This window comes from Sinocyclocheilus anshuiensis, unplaced genomic scaffold, assembly GCF_001515605.1.
Source record: "Sinocyclocheilus anshuiensis isolate Anshui unplaced genomic scaffold, SAMN03320099.WGS_v1.1 scaffold38, whole genome shotgun sequence".
Lineage (NCBI taxonomy): Eukaryota > Metazoa > Chordata > Actinopteri > Cypriniformes > Cyprinidae > Sinocyclocheilus > Sinocyclocheilus anshuiensis.
Window position 1 is genome coordinate 3,585,639 of NW_015544213.1, and position 16,597 is coordinate 3,602,235.

The 16,597-nt window shown below is 35.5% G+C and overlaps 1 protein-coding gene across 1 annotated transcript in view; it reads right to left on the minus strand.

Annotated features, from left to right (window-relative positions):
• Window positions 1-16,510, minus strand: part of LOC107697216 (importin-13-like) — a 48,894-nt gene extending 32,384 nt beyond the window's left edge. The window contains exons 1-4 of the mRNA XM_016497916.1: window positions 16,494-16,510; window positions 14,928-15,346; window positions 9,658-9,783; window positions 5,403-6,013 (exon numbers count right to left, since the gene is read on the minus strand). Of these exons, the coding sequence (XP_016353402.1) occupies window positions 5,403-6,013; window positions 9,658-9,783; window positions 14,928-14,975 (785 nt within the window). The 5' untranslated portion in view covers window positions 14,976-15,346; window positions 16,494-16,510. The remainder of the gene's footprint in view (window positions 1-5,402; window positions 6,014-9,657; window positions 9,784-14,927; window positions 15,347-16,493) is intronic.
• Window positions 16,511-16,597: the final 87 nt, after the last annotated feature.

Here is a 16,597-nt window from a genome sequence, read left to right on the forward strand (position 1 = left end):
TATATAAACAAGCCTATAGCAACCTGATCATAATAAATCAACAAATTTATGTTGATGATCACATGATAAAGCAAGATCAAATGCTTGTTCCCTTTCAGTCAGTGCTAAATGAGATGATATTACAGAGATTGTGATGTAATATGATGATGATAAATTATAGAGGAATCTGTACAACACACCAGGGAGATGTTTCACAGTTCGGTAGGTCTCGTTTTCATCATCTAAACTTGTTTTTGCAGTGCTGAAGGGAGAGAGCTGCTGCCAAGAGCACACTAAACCACACAGATGAATCTCATGTTTTTTTAAAGGGGTCATATAATGGAAAATATTATTTTTCTTGCTCTTTTTTTAAATAAGATATACTGTATGTAAACACAAGATCTGTTCCAAAACCCAGTGAGTTGGCAGAATCTGAAAGCATCACAGGCAAGCAATGTGAAGGCTGTTCCAAACTTCAAGCAGCAACCTTATGTTGCCTTCAGGGATACTAGATACTAGATTCTGTCCAGGTTTTAATGCAGTATCGCATGCATCCTTCACAGGTGATGCAATCACAGGATGCACTATGATGAAAACATCATCTAAGCTGGACAATGCAACATTTATTGTGTAAACATACTAATGTTAACTAAACTGGATTCAATTATGAGTCAAGTCAAATCCTGCTCTCCATTAATATATTAAATATTAATTATCTTCTGCCCGGCATTTTGTCATTTCATGCCATGCAGTTTTTCTGATTTTAGTGCTTCTATTCAGCAAAGATGCATTAAACTGGTGAAAATGTAATTTATAAATGTTCATCAAAGAATCTTGAAAAAAATTTATCATGGTTTCCACAAAAATATGAAGCAGCACAACTGTTTTCAACCTTGATAATAATCAGAAATGTTTCTTGAGCAGCAAATCAGCATATTAGAATGATTTCTGATAGGGTTGCACCGATACCACTTTTTCCAGTACTATACATATATATATATATATATATATATATATATGTGTGTGTGTGTGTGTGTGTGTATATAAATAATGTAATATAAAATAAATAAATGAATAAATAAATATAATAAAAATATCAAAACTAACAAATACAAAACAGGTTACTGGACAACTAGTAAAGTAGTTAAGACCCATGCCTACACGTTTGACATGGCCCTTATAAATCGCTGCATTTGTTCGCAGTGTGACCTTGTCTTTCCTGGTTTAATTTATCTAATGGCCGGTGAGGCTGTGGCTCTGGCGAGTGCATTTATTTATGAGTTCAGGTTTTAAGATGCTTTTACTAGAATAGGCCCTAAATAAACAAATAATCACATCAATGACACTGCAGTCAAGGTCAAGGAGGGCTTTCAACACCATCAGGAAGATTCATGCAGCATGTCACTGCACACCTGTTGGATGGTGAACGCTGGGCTGATCACTGATCAGTCTCAAGCAAAATTCATTAATTATCAAATCAGACATCACTACTGCCCTCGTGCACACTTCAAGATGATCTACGGCACAAAGTTAACTGAATAACGACTTTCTGCGTATGACTTCACAATATGTTTAAACTGCTAGTCAGTGTTAAAAAAAAATCACCTCGGATTACATCATACGTCATAACTACAACATTTAAGCAGAGTTTCCCATCTCTGTGCCATACTGTCTCTCAGACTGCCCAATTTGAGTTCGATTCATCAGAGCGCAGATTTATTCTCTTGAACCTCAAACGCTCTCGTGTGAATCCTCGTATCTCACTGTGTTTCTACAGACACAGACGCTCCCTCTCCCTCTCTGTGTAATTACCCTCAAACACCAGGAGACAGATGAAATGAGTTGCCTGGCAACAGGATGCATTTGGTCCAATGGCATCCTCCCGAGAGGCTTGATTGTAATGTGTTTAAACAGTGAGAGGAGGTGATGGAGACAGAGGATAGTGAGAGAGGACCAGACACGGGCATGATGGAGAAAAGGACATAGGTGAAATGATTAACGAAAAGAATCATTGATATGACCTTAAGAGCAGGTGACACACCGGCCGAACTGAATTCAAAGCACCTCATGCTGAGATTTGGGTGTTTGAGAGCGAACAACAGACTTCACGTTCAGCCGCAGATCACAATATGACAGCACAAAGAGGAAAAACTGGCACGCTAGCTGTCCATGCGTCCACTCATCAAATCTACTGTCTGTCAACAACAGGGGTCTGATCTGGGAAAAACATGCTTTAAAATCAACAACAAAATTACATGCAATTATTATATTGTAAAACCTGATTTAAGTGAAATAACTGAATGATGGATTAATAAAATGATACATATATAATACTAATTAATTATTCAACGCTGTCAGCGTTTGACTGAGGAGGAATTAATTCACAGTTTAATTATGTCTGTAATTAAAATGAGCTGAAGAATATCTTAATATAGCTCTGTTAATGTTCGGTTTCAGATGGCTTATTACAGCTATAACGTTATTCAGCCAAGTGCAGCTAGCATTACTTTTTCCTCATCAATAGTGAATAAAATAAAAATAAAATAAAAAAATTTAATTTCACATGCTTTATTTTTAGTTATTCATGCTGCGCAACAAAGTTACTGTGGACTTCATGACCTCCAGAAAACAAGATACAAGATATTGATCAACTCATTCAATCGATCAATCAATCAATCAATCAATCCAGTCCTTAACATAAATGAGTTTGAAACCCCAGGATCTAAAACAGTGTTTTGTTTTGTGTTTTTGTAAGCCGAACACCTTTGATCTAAAATATTTATTTGAATTATCCCTGAGAGATTTTAAATTAATATTTCAATATTTTAACATCACATCATGGTTCTCTGATGTTGGTTAATGATCACATGTCATTCAGGTCAACAAATTTTTTTTTTTTTACATTTTTAAAGTAAGTTTTTCTTATTTAAATTTTTTTTATTTTAAAATTGTACAATTTTATTAATTAATAGATTTTCATCAATACACAAACCCTAGTTTGAGACATCCTAGAAGATCTAGAAGAATGGCGAACAATTTAAGCAAGTAAAAATTATGCTCAATTAGCCAGTTAGAGAGCTTATTTGATGTTTTCAGCTATTTTAATTCATTTTTAATATAACTAAATCAAGTATACTTACTATAGTAGGTGAGTAGGTATACTATACCATAACTGCCACCCTGCAACTTTTCATTGCCTATTAAATATATATATATTTCTGTGGACCACCACTCAACACATCCAGTGCAAAAAATTGCTTCCAATCAGCCTTTCTGCAAAAAACTCTCATGAAAAATCAAAATCTCCCTCTAAAGGTCACCCATCCTAATCAGCTCTCTCATGCACTACAAAGTGAATTCAGCCGTAACCGTGTGTCAGATACCTGTAGGAACTATTGAACTACAGCATTAGACTGTGGACACCTGTCTGTCTTCATCAGGGCAGAAACGCTTTAACCTCACACCACCAGCTTTCCACAGTCGAGGATGTGTTCACCTCTAAAGGCTGGTCCTCAGCATCCTCTGGCTCTGGCTTTCAGTGAGGGGGGGTGGGGGATACTGCCGCGTCTGTACCAACCAGACCGTAAGACATCGCTCCCTCGCTCTGTCTCCATGGAAACGCCAGCCATCCTTGAAATAAACCTGCTGCCGCCGCCGCCGCCAACCCCCCCTCCTCTGATGCGACTGCGTTTCAATTTGCCTTTGTTTCTGTCTCTCTTCCACCCATCTCTCTCTCTCCATCAATCACTTTCATCTCACCTGTGTTTGTTCTCCATCAGACCATTTCTCTCTCTTTCCAACACATTGTTCACATTTCTGCATTCACTGATATAACTAATGATGCTTATGCACCTTCCATTGTTCTAGCAGGTGCATTGAAGTATTTATCTATATATACACACAATAGCTACTATCCTGGGATCAGGGACCAAACTTAAAACTTATCAAATGCAAGTAAAAATCAGGGTTATTATTGTTAACTAAAACTATTACAGAAATGTTAATTGAACTAAAGCTGAGTTGAAATAAAATATAAATATTACATGAAAAACTAAACAAAAATTAGAAATTTTGCCTTGGCAAGTAACTGAAACAAGTTTAAGTTGAAGCACTAAAATTACTAACTGGAAATAAATACAAACTAAAACTAAACTAAACCTAAAGCTGAAATAAAAATAAATTAAACCTAAATAGTAATATTAATAAAAAAGAAATGACAGACAAAAGCACATAACGATATTACTAATAATGAAACAAAGTCAAATGAAAAGTGAAAATGTTAAATATTAATAAAAACTAATAGCTAATGTAACTAATAGCTAATAGCATAACTAATAGTATATGAATAATACTAAAAATACTGGCCTGGAAAAGTAAATAGTTAGCTGGTTAAAAGAAAAAGGCTAGTGAAATTATTAATAATGCAATTATGATTTAAATCATGTGTGAACAATAGTCTGACACTTTTTAATGACGGATTGAGAGTTGCTTAATGAAATGAGCTGTTTGAGCACAATAAAATATATATTTGGGAGCATTTCACAAGAACATGTTCAGGTCATATTTCATCATAAAATCAAAAGAAAGTCAAATATACTGCATAAAGCTATTTCTAGGACCACTGTTATAATTTTTTTATGCGTATTTTCACGACAATTAAGGATTTTCCCAAAAATGTTTTTAACATTTAAAAAAACAATGTAATTACTGCCAATCTGGACTGTTTATTTTTTCTTTGGTGACGCTCATTAAATTTGCATTATTGTAAACATGTATGAGAATTACTGTAATACAATAAATTTATTAATAATTATATTATTTTAAAATTATTTTAACATATATATTTTAATTATTTTAAATTTACGTAATTTAAAATTGAAAATATTGAAATAAATTAACTGCAAAAAAAATTTAAGTTAATGGCAGCACAAAAATCATACCATGTCTATCTTACTATCTTTTTTCAAATAATACATGCATTTTTTTTGCATTAAAATAATGAGAATTGGGGGATGTACTTAACTGTCACGTCATCTTAAGGGTCCTGAATGTAAATGCAAAAAAAATAGTTTGTTTCCTTTCCATTTTCTTCAAGCAAAATACAATTTTTTTTATTTCTTTTGATTTTGGGGTGAAATATGATGTCCAGGACATTTACTTAACAGACTTTGTGTGATTTCAGCCATATTAAGAAAATAATGCAAAATACAGTTCCTTGGCCAGTGGAAAATATTTATGGCGGGTAAATTTTCTCAATTCACTAGCCATTGCTAAATAGGTGAAACATTAAATTTGGACCCTGCCTGGTATTTTGTAGATGTTTAACCTCAACTGGTTTTGTATATTTCCATACAGCTCAGTTTCTCTCTCACGTCATTGCTTTTCTGCCCCATTGCATGAGTACTGCATTGCTAAATGCTGACCTCTGTGAGTCGGGCTGTGAGATGGTGTTGACGATGGCCTCCACAGCCGTATCGAACAGCTCCGGATCCGACAGCGCCGTGAAACTGGCCTCGACCAATCCCTCGCTCTCGTTCAGAGGAACGTCCAACAGAACCCAGCTCGACAGACACTTGAGCACACGGGCCTTCACCAGTGGCGGAGAGTCCGGCTGCCGTAACAGCTGCTGCAGGAGCGGGTAAACAGCCGCCCACTCGCGGCCCAGAGCGCCCCGCACCTGTCCCTTACGGTACTGCGGCAGCCGGCTGGTCTGGAACTCCTCCGGGAGAACCGTGAGGAGCTCCAACAGGGCCAAACATCTCGCGCGTCCATCCACCTCGCCTCCTTCCTCCTGAAACATGTGCACCATCTCTGACACGGCCCCCGGCCACACCTCGGGCATCATATTGAGGGCGAGGGACGCCAGCGCCACGCACAGGCGGGTCAGGACGATCTTAGAGCCGGAGGCGAAGCGAGCGATCTGAGAAAACAGCTGCGTTTTGAGCGTGTCGTACTGCTCGGTGGGGATGTCGCCCCAGTAGCGGGAAATCTTGGTGTGAAGGGCGCTGGCGCCGAAGTATTGGATCTCTGGAACCTGTGGAGATAAAGGAAGAGATGCAGTCTTTGATTGTGTTTCTCTTTAATAGATTCCTTTGAGAAGAAATCAGATGAGACGTACACAACACATAAAGCCTTCTTGCATCATTAGTCGGCACAGAGTTTGTGTTCATTGCTTCTCAACTGGTGCGTCGCAACTAGGGCTGGGTGATATGGTCAAAAATAATATCACAATATTTTTTCCATATCACACAATATCAATATTTAGCACAATATTCATTTACCATTAATGGGGAAGGAAATTAATGTAAACACACTTGTTTGTTCACAATTAAACTAGCTACCTTTTAATTTATGGCCCTATGAAATTTGTTTTATTTTGCCCGAAATTCTGTGTTTTCCATTTATTTTTTTCTGGATTCTGTGTTTTATGATTCAATACAACTTTATAATAAAAAGTCTAATTAAATGAGTTAATAAAACTTCAACAATTTAATTTACAACAAAACACTGCATTTTTATTTTTTTGTCAAATAAGACGCTGCACAACAGAATAGTATAAATAAATTAAAAAATATCTTGGTTGAATGACATTTTAGTAGGGCTGGGTAAAAAATATCGATATCTCGATTTTAATCGATTCTCATTTTTACGAAACGATATCGATTCTTAAATCCCAAGAATCGATTAGTCTAGCCTGTTTTCAGTCAATGGATGTAATATTGAAGCTCACCTCCCATCCAATAAATCGCAATAAGCATTGTGCGTTGGTAATTTTAATATGAAACAGTCTCAGATTTCAGTTTATGTCCATTGTATTGCAGTATTCAAACAATAAATGCCGTTTTGGCGCTCTTTGATGTGGAGTGACAGATCGCTGTAGCGCCTCAGTTCAACAGCAGCGCAAGGCGCACGTGAACTAATAATCTCCTCCACATTAATACCAGTTTCAGCACAAAATAAACATGACTAAACATCTGAAGGTAAATTAAAAGAAAGAATACAACTTTACAATTCGTATCCTGTCTCATGTAATCGCTCAATCAGTGTTTCAGCCGCGCAAAGACGTCAATATAACAGCTTGTATACAATTCATGTAACATCACATTTACCTCAGAAGGCATATTTGCTAAACATAAACTCGATAGTCAGTCAGAAAAATAAACTGTAGAGAGGAGCATTTTGCTAAATATATGCACCATATATATCATTATCATTTTTTACCGTTCTTTAATGCTTTATTTATGTTTGAATAAATCCGTCCACATTTTTATGACAGCCACTATTTAAATGTGTATATTTAAAAAAAAAAATAACTGAAGTAATTGTAACTTAATTATTATAAAACTTCATTAATTGCAATTTAAGCAGTTGTACAGAACAAATCAGTCAATTTTAACCTTCAATATTATAGTAATGTAGTACCAACTGACTCTCATTTTACAGCATTAGTTGAGTTTTTTTTTTCCTTGAGAAAATTTGGCATGTACTGTACCTGATATGTATCCAAAATAATCGATATTGAATCGAATTTAATTGGTAATCGAATCGAAAGCTTGTGAATGAGAATCGAATCAAACTGTGAAATTTGTGTCAAAACCCAGCCCTACATTTTAGTATAAAGGGTAATATATTTCTGTCAAAATTTCTTCAAGTTAAACCAGACTTATAGTGTTTCAGCCGCGCAAAGACGTCAATATAACAGCTTGTATACAATTCATGTAACATCACATTTACCTCAGAAGGCATATTTGCTAAACATAAACTCGATAGTCAGTCAGAAAAATAAACTGTAGAGAGGAGCATTTTGCTAAATATATGCACCATATATATCATTATCATTTTTTACCGTTCTTTAATGCTTTATTTATGTTTGAATAAATCCGTCCACATTTTTATGACAGCCACTATTTAAATGTGTATATTTAAAAAAAAAAATAATATTGAAGCTCACCTCCCATCCAATAAATCGCAATAAGCATTGTGCGTTGGTAATTTTAATATGAAACAGTCTCAGATTTCAGTTTATGTCCATTGTATTGCAGTATTCAAACAATAAATGCCGTTTTGGCGCTCTTTGATGTGGAGTGACAGATCGCTGTAGCGCCTCAGTTCAACAGCAGCGCAAGGCGCACGTGAACTAATAATCTCCTCCACATTAATACCAGTTTCAGCACAAAATAAACATGACTAAACATCTGAAGGTAAATTAAAAGAAAGAATACAACTTTACAATTCGTATCCTGTCTCATGTAATCGCTCAATCAGTGTTTCAGCCGCGCAAAGACGTCAATATAACAGCTTGTATACAATTCATGTAACATCACATTTACCTCAGAAGGCATATTTGCTAAACATAAACTCGATAGTCAGTCAGAAAAATAAACTGTAGAGAGGAGCATTTTGCTAAATATATGCACCATATATATCATTATCATTTTTTACCGTTCTTTAATGCTTTATTTATGTTTGAATAAATCCGTCCACATTTTTATGACAGCCACTATTTAAATGTGTATATTTAAAAAAAAAAATAACTGAAGTAATTGTAACTTAATTATTATAAAACTTCATTAATTGCAATTTAAGCAGTTGTACAGAACAAATCAGTCAATTTTAACCTTCAATATTATAGTAATGTAGTACCAACTGACTCTCATTTTACAGCATTAGTTGAGTTTTTTTTTTCCTTGAGAAAATTTGGCATGTACTGTACCTGATATGTATCCAAAATAATCGATATTGAATCGAATTTAATTGGTAATCGAATCGAAAGCTTGTGAATGAGAATCGAATCAAACTGTGAAATTTGTGTCAAAACCCAGCCCTACATTTTAGTATAAAGGGTAATATATTTCTGTCAAAATTTCTTCAAGTTAAACCAGACTTATATTTTGACAGGTTGTCGTCTTTCAGTTTTACTTTCAGTTTCTGTGTTTTAGTATTTGATGGTAGTTTTTTTCTCATATGAAACTGTAAAGCTGGTGAAGTGACTATCAGAGCAGCTCTGGAGATGAAGTTCATGTGCTCATATATTGAGACGACAGATAATGAAAACACTGTGAGCAACATATGTGTTTGAGTTTGAGACCAAACTCTGCCATTTATTCACACAGAGACATGCAGACATATTAGTGACCTGCACTGACTGGCTGTTGTCACGTTTATTTCTGCTGCTGTGTGATCGGCTGTTAGATTAATCCATATTGAGTAGAAAATGTCCAAAAATTAAACACATTTCTGGCCCTTCCATTCTCATTAGTGTGATGCAAAAAAACATTTCAATTATCAATTTTCATTATTAAAACATTAATGATGTTTAAATTGCAACACATTTAAGAATCATGAGGGAAAGATGTCATTATTAAAATAAATGTTGTTAGTACAAAATATAAATGACTTTTTTTTTTGTTTTTTAGAAGTAAATGAGTCAGATAGCATCTTCTTGTGAAATTCAACCATTTTGTATCTGCAGTTACCTGAACAAAATCAAATAAAACCTGTAAATGTAGCTTAGTTGATGCAACGATCACGGCTGCAATGCAACTGCCATCGGCATCTGATATGTATACACAGGCCAAAAGTCATTGTGAATAGGCATTCCCAACCCATTTAACTTGGGTAAAAAGGACAAGCCAAGCACAGATGAAAAAGGAGGGAATGAGAACAGGATGTTCTTACCTTCTCTGGTCTCAGTAAAACCCAACAGAACTGCCAGGCCTGAGGAGACACTTGAGCCTGCATCAGCCATTTCTGAGCCAGATTCTTATTCTCAATGTTGGGATCATAATAGAGCTGATGCAGGGCCTGAAAGAGACACACACACACACACACAAACACAAACACACAGAAAGAGACAGTTTTAGACAGTGATACATTACACTCTGGCCATTATGGAGCACATGGATACAAACTAATAACGCTTTATTAACCCCAGGGTTCCTCTGGGGCAGTTTAGCAGACACGCAACATATATGAAAGCATGTGCAGTTAAAGTGATGCTCGAGGTCTCAAAACTGCTGATGCATGAAACTCATGCCGTCATTTATGCAGGTGAAGCGTTTAATATGGTGACAAATAACAGCTAATAATGATAATCATTAAATACATTATCTATCTATCTATCTATCTATCTATCTATCTCTACACAAACTACAATAAAAAAAAATAATTTTGTTACTTAAAATAAACGTTAAATTAAATTAAATAAAGTACAAAAAAAATCTTAAATATACTAAAATAACTAAAACAAAAATCTAAATTAATTTAAAAAAACTATACAGGAATATAAAAAACAAAAACTACTAAAAATGACAAAAACAATGAAAGTTGAAAATATAAAAAACGAATTCAAAATATTAATAAAAACTACAATAGCAACTCAATTCTTATTATAATTACGATATTTTTTTCAGGACTTCAAGTACAGCATTTATCCGAAATAGTAATGTTTTGTAACATTATAAATGTTTTTACTGTCACTTTTCTTCAATGTAATACATCCTTGTATTAGTAAAAGTATTAATTCCTTGAAAAAAAAAAAAAATCATACATATTGTCATCAGCCAAAATGTCTATAACACTACACCCCTAATCAACTGGGTAAATGAAGCAGACTAAAACCAAAAAATGTAATCTAAGATAAAAATCAAGTAAGTTTAGAGAGGAATTAGATTTGTGTGTCACAGCACAACAGAAACCCCCTGAGAAGCAGCCATCTGTCAGAGTAAACCAGGTGACATGACAAAACCAACTGTGTGCGGTCAGACCGCCATAGATGCTTAGAATTCTGTACAAAGGAAGAACGGATAAAAATAAATAAGGTACAAATGTTCATTTAAGCAGCTACATCTTTTGAAACAAGGGTTTCTATGGCAACTCTCTATTCTGCACAAACTCATTCTTAAAGACCAGCGCTGAATGACTTTGGTCCATTGACATGGTTACCGCATCCGATCTTGCCTGTGTGTATGTGTGATGACTCACTCATTCTGTAGGATCCATTTTACCCAGACGTCTATATTAATCACTCGTTTTATCTGATTCTATGAGCTAGTATAAAGTCTGCTCCACATTCTGGCTAAGAACCACCCACAGAGACAGGAAGAGATGTTTGAGATCAAACACTAAGCGACCAGTTACTGATTTTGAAGGTGATGCATATGGACAGGTAAGTCAGAAACTGGATATGTTTCTGACTTACAAACAGGTGTGACCAATGCGCAAAACTACACATATTTACAAACTGACTAGTCGTGAGTTTGATGACTAGTCAACTAACAGTCTTAAGCCGGGCACACACTGTACGATTTTGGTCACGATTTGGCCGTCTGAGACAAATTTCGCAAATCCTAAAAGCTTCCTCCGATCCTAGGCTAAAATCTGTAGTCTCTGATCGTTAGTTTGACATGTTTACCAACAGCCGATTAATGACCGTTGCGATTACATTTTTACCTCAGACGAAATTCTGGCAGTGTCAGTGTCTGTCTGGCAGTATCCGTTTTTAACGCATCTTCACTGTCGTACAGTCTGACATTAAAGGGGTCATATGATACGATTTCAATTTTTCCCTTCTCTTTGAACTGTTACAAGCTCTTGGTGCATAAAGAAGATCTGTAAAGTTGCAAAGACTAAAGTCTCAAATCCAAAGAGATATTCTTTATAAAAGTTAAGAGTCAGCCACACTGCGCGTTAAATATCGCATGCGATTAATCGTGCAGCCCTAGATGCAATCACAATTTTAAAATAAAAAAGTAAATAAAAGCAATTAAAAATGCAAAAAAAGGTCAAATGCAACCACTGTTTAAAATAAATGAAATAAACAATAAAAATTTTTACAAAATGTATACATATAACAATCAATAAATAAATTAAAAGTGTCAAAGATGCAACCACCATTTTAAATGAAATAAAACACATAAAAAAAAAAAATACATAACTAACCAACCTCAGTAACAACTGTTCAGTTGCTGGATAACTAGTTCACCATCATGACCCACCCATGCGTAATGTACAAGGACATTTTGTTTACTTGCTACTAAGGGTCTCAAACCAAAGGTTTGACGCTATGAAGCTCACAAATGTTAGAAAATTAAATGACTATCTGCTCCTCAGAAACACTGATTTTTCAGCTTAGTACTTTGTAAACGCCTTGTTTCCCGGTGGACTATTCAAAACCTGTTCACCCTGACTCGCAAACACTGCATGAAGCCAAACATTTGAAGATCTTTGGGACGGTGTTCAACAGCCCATCTGGAGTGATCGGCCATGTGTCTGTGAATTTTACATCTCAGAATATTTGTGTTTTGAGATTCATTCCCATTGAGTCAGAGGTAAATAATCACAAATTACCTGATTCCTCAGTAACAACGAGAAACAGCACTACAGCAAAATGCTTCAAAACAGAAGAAATTGTTACATTATAAGAGATGCTTTTTGACCTTTCAACACTAATTATTCAGATAATGTGCCTAAAGAAGAACAGCGAGACGTGGCTGCTGACTTGTTTGAACAGGCAATGGTTGGAAAAACATATCAGGTTGCCCTTGACAACGAATCCCTGCACACAACCCAAGAGATATAATTAGCAAAGCTAACGGCCGAGCCAATCAAGACACAATAGTGGAACATGACAACACGCAAACACCCCAGATACCCTCTGTGAATAATCAAACACACATTCACATCTAAAGTCAAGCATCTAGCTGCATCTAAAAATGAAAAGGTTTCTTGTGATGAATTTTACAGCAACATTACTTTGAGCCCAGATAATACACATAAAAACAAATCACTCAATCTGAATTGTTTTGTGCATAACTAACATGAACATTACTTAGGATATTTAAACACGGGGTTTTATTCGAGTGATGTTTCTCTCCTCTGCAGACAGTTACGCCTGACCATCACACCGCCCAGAACAATACACAATAAACACACACAACGACCTCTGTGTGTGTCTGCTGCCGAGAGACTGAGCGTGAAAGAACGGCCGAGACAGTGACGTCCTGATACAGGTGCTATTGCACGTCTTTTGAAAAAAGAGGCAGAAATGTATTTTCGGCCTTCTTTCTATCTGACACAGAGTTAAAATAATCAGCACATATAAATGAAGGAATTTACTTCAAACCTTTTTAGGATTTCAAAGCTGAATAGATGATTTATCCAGTCTTCAGTGTTACATGATCCTTCAGAAATCATTCTAATTTGTTGATCAAGTTCCCAATTATTATTTGTGCTCAATTATTAAAAATGGTTCTTATTTTTATCTACGTTGAAAACAGTTTTTGTTTGGATGATACATTCTTTTTCCAGGATTCTTTGGAATAGAAAAAGATGAAGTTCAAAAGCTCAACATTTATATTAAATTGAAATCTTTTGTAACATTATAAATGTCTTTACTGTCACATTTGATTTGTTTGATGAATAAGTTTTATTATTTTATTTTTTTATATCCCTTACCTCAAACTTTTGAATGGTACTAGCATATAACCATTTCCACAGAAACATGAAGCAGCACAACTGTTTTCAACATTGATAATATTCAGAAATGTTTCTTAAGCAGCAAATCAGCATATTAGAATGATTTCTGAAGGATCATGTGACACTGAAGACTGGAGTAATGATGCTGAAAATTCAGCTTTGCATCATTGAAATAAATTACATCTCAAAACGTACTCAAACAGAAAACAGTTCTTTTAAATTGTAAAAATATTTCACAATTTTTCTGTATTTTTGATAAAAATAAATGCACTTTTGGTGAGCATAAGAGACTTGTTTCAAAAACATAAAAAATATGTGTTTAGTTCTTTTATCAATTCCAATGTGAAATGGCAAAAAATGACAAAACTGACATGGACCTTGACATATTCCACTAAAGAATTAACATGAGTGCTGCTAAACCCTCCAGAATGTCTTTATTCACAGACTTACAATGTAAATGCATTACTGTAAACACAAACTGAGGGATAATTTGAAATTATTTTGAGCAGCAATCAAGTGCATTCCTTTAAAAAGACATTACTGACACCATGTTTGCTATTAACGAGCTTAAAAGCAGAACAGAGCGTTTGTCGGGAGTCGGGACTGACAGCGGCTGTCCAGGATAAAGATGAGAAACCCTCCACCAGGCAGAGATGAGACGGACGGGACACCACCCTCTCTCCGCTCCTCATCCTCTCGGATGGATCAATACTGCTCTCTTTTCTCTAATCCAATCTAATGTTGAACACCAGTTTCACATTTGTAGCCTGATCATCAGAGATCAGCTGCATTACAATCACATACAGATAGAATTACCCTCAGAGCCATTAAACTGACAGACATTCGGCAACAAAAGCAGTCAAAATAGAGAGCTAATAAAGAGAGAACAACTTAAACATCACAATTCTGTAAGGATGCTGAGAGCGCTCTACATGGGTCAATCTCACAAAACCTGTCAAGATGATCCCAGCACAACTTTAAAAGAAAGGAATGGGAAATTATATGCTGCTCATGGAAAACTAAGTATTTTTTTTTTTTAGGACTATTAATATTTTGTGCATTGGGACACTGTTTTCGTGACAATTAAGCACATTAAACGCCATAATCTCTTTTAAAACATCTCATTCTCATTACTATAATGGGAAAGAATAACAATATTTTATTTATTTTTTCATCATGGCAGTACTGCCTTGGTTTACGTTGGTTTAACAAATACAGTATCATTACAAATTACAATAAAAAGTAATGTAAATATTAAAAATGACAAACAAATTAATATAAGTATAAAATAATGGTCCTAAAATAGGATTTATTAAGTGCTGTAATCACCCACATGTACATACATTATAAATAAATAACATGAATTTATTCTCAACTCAAATCAACAACATTTCTAAGTCTTCCCTAAGAGTAAATGAACATTAAATAACGTACTAAATACAACATTAATGATTAAAAGCATGTATATTTACCTTTTCCACGTTTTCAACGGTGAAGTCTGCGGCTGTGTCCGGATCCATGGCTGTGTTTACAGCAACACACACCTCCTCTAGTCTCTTGAACACAATCTATCACCTTTATAAGAGTACTGATGATTAATATAATTGTGATAATATCTGCTGATTAATCTCACTGAGGTGAATTTGATTCGGCCCGGCGCGCGATCAGGCCGGTGCGCGCGAGCTCATGTCTCTCATTCTCATATTTCGCTCATGATAAAAACCCCTTTCGTATCTCAGATGAGCGATAAATATGACCGTATGTCACAAATGTGTGTCCGCGGGGTTCTTTCCGGTCCCGGTGATCCGGTGTGCGCGTGTCCTCCCTCTCCCGTTCTTGTCGGTCTGACTGAGACTGATTCGACACGCGCTGTGCGTGCCCAACCATCTGCCTTCATTAAAAAGAGACAAACACTATTCCCAGTTAAAATATGTTTCAGTATTATTCCGTTTTTTATTATTTTTATGTGTATATGTTAAAAAAAACATGAATAATTTAATTGTAAAATTGCTGTGTTGATTGAATGCAGATATGTCGGTTTTCCTTTAATCAAATGAGTTGGCTTTCTGCTCCATAGAGCTCTGATTTTTGATATTGAGTTTTTAAACTTGCAAAATCGTACAGTTTTTATATAACAATAGATCACTTGACTTTGATGTGACGTTCATTTTTAATCAGGCTCGATTTTTTTAATGGCCCTGTAAACGGACCTTCGCTCTGCATTATGGGTAATGTAGTTTTAAATAACTGGCGTTCACATGCGGTGTCACAGCGACTCTTTGTGGTACTTTTGAAGTTTTGCATGGATTTCGGCTTCTGTAAGTGTACAACAGTTGGAGCTCTCGCTCCATTATATACATTTACACAGTACATAATAGTTTTCTATTTTAATATACTTTAAAATATAATTTATTTAGGCTATGTGATGCAAAGCTGTAGCAAAACGTTGCGCAATGGGTTTGAGCTTGAACTTGCCCCAGATCTCTTCCTGTTTTTTCTTTTTCTTTTTGAGTAAAGAAAACGCTGTACATTATTATTATTATTATTATTATTATTAGGCTATTGTTATTGTTATTATTATTATTCCACATACTGTACATTATTGTTTCTCCTCTATGCCCCGCCTTTCTGAAATACGTCGATTTTTACAAAGCTCATCGTTCTGAAAAGCGAGGTGCGCTCTGATTGGCCAGCTATCCAGTGCGTTGTGATTGGCCGAATACCTCAAGCGTGTGACGGAAATGTTACGCCCCTCACCATACTGTGATGCCGTGTCCCGGAGCGACGAGACAAAACCAATAAAACCCATTACAAACGAGGCATTTGTTGCATCCAGTGGGGACATAATTACGGGTTATAATGACTTATACTGTCTTTTTACGCGTTGCATCGCACCGCGTAAACATAAAAAACCATGTCTGCACCATGTCTGCATTTGTGATCAGAAAAATGACAAACAACAAACGCTACTTTACACTGCTCAAAACTCGCATTTGAATCATCAGTGGCAAATTCTTTAATATAAAAAACGTACTTACAGTATGTGAGTCAGAATAGCCGGCATTGTAGTCTACTCTCCCAGGGTCAGGAAACAGTCCTCCATAAAATGCGCTGCACACATCTGAATATTTGGGTTGAAGTG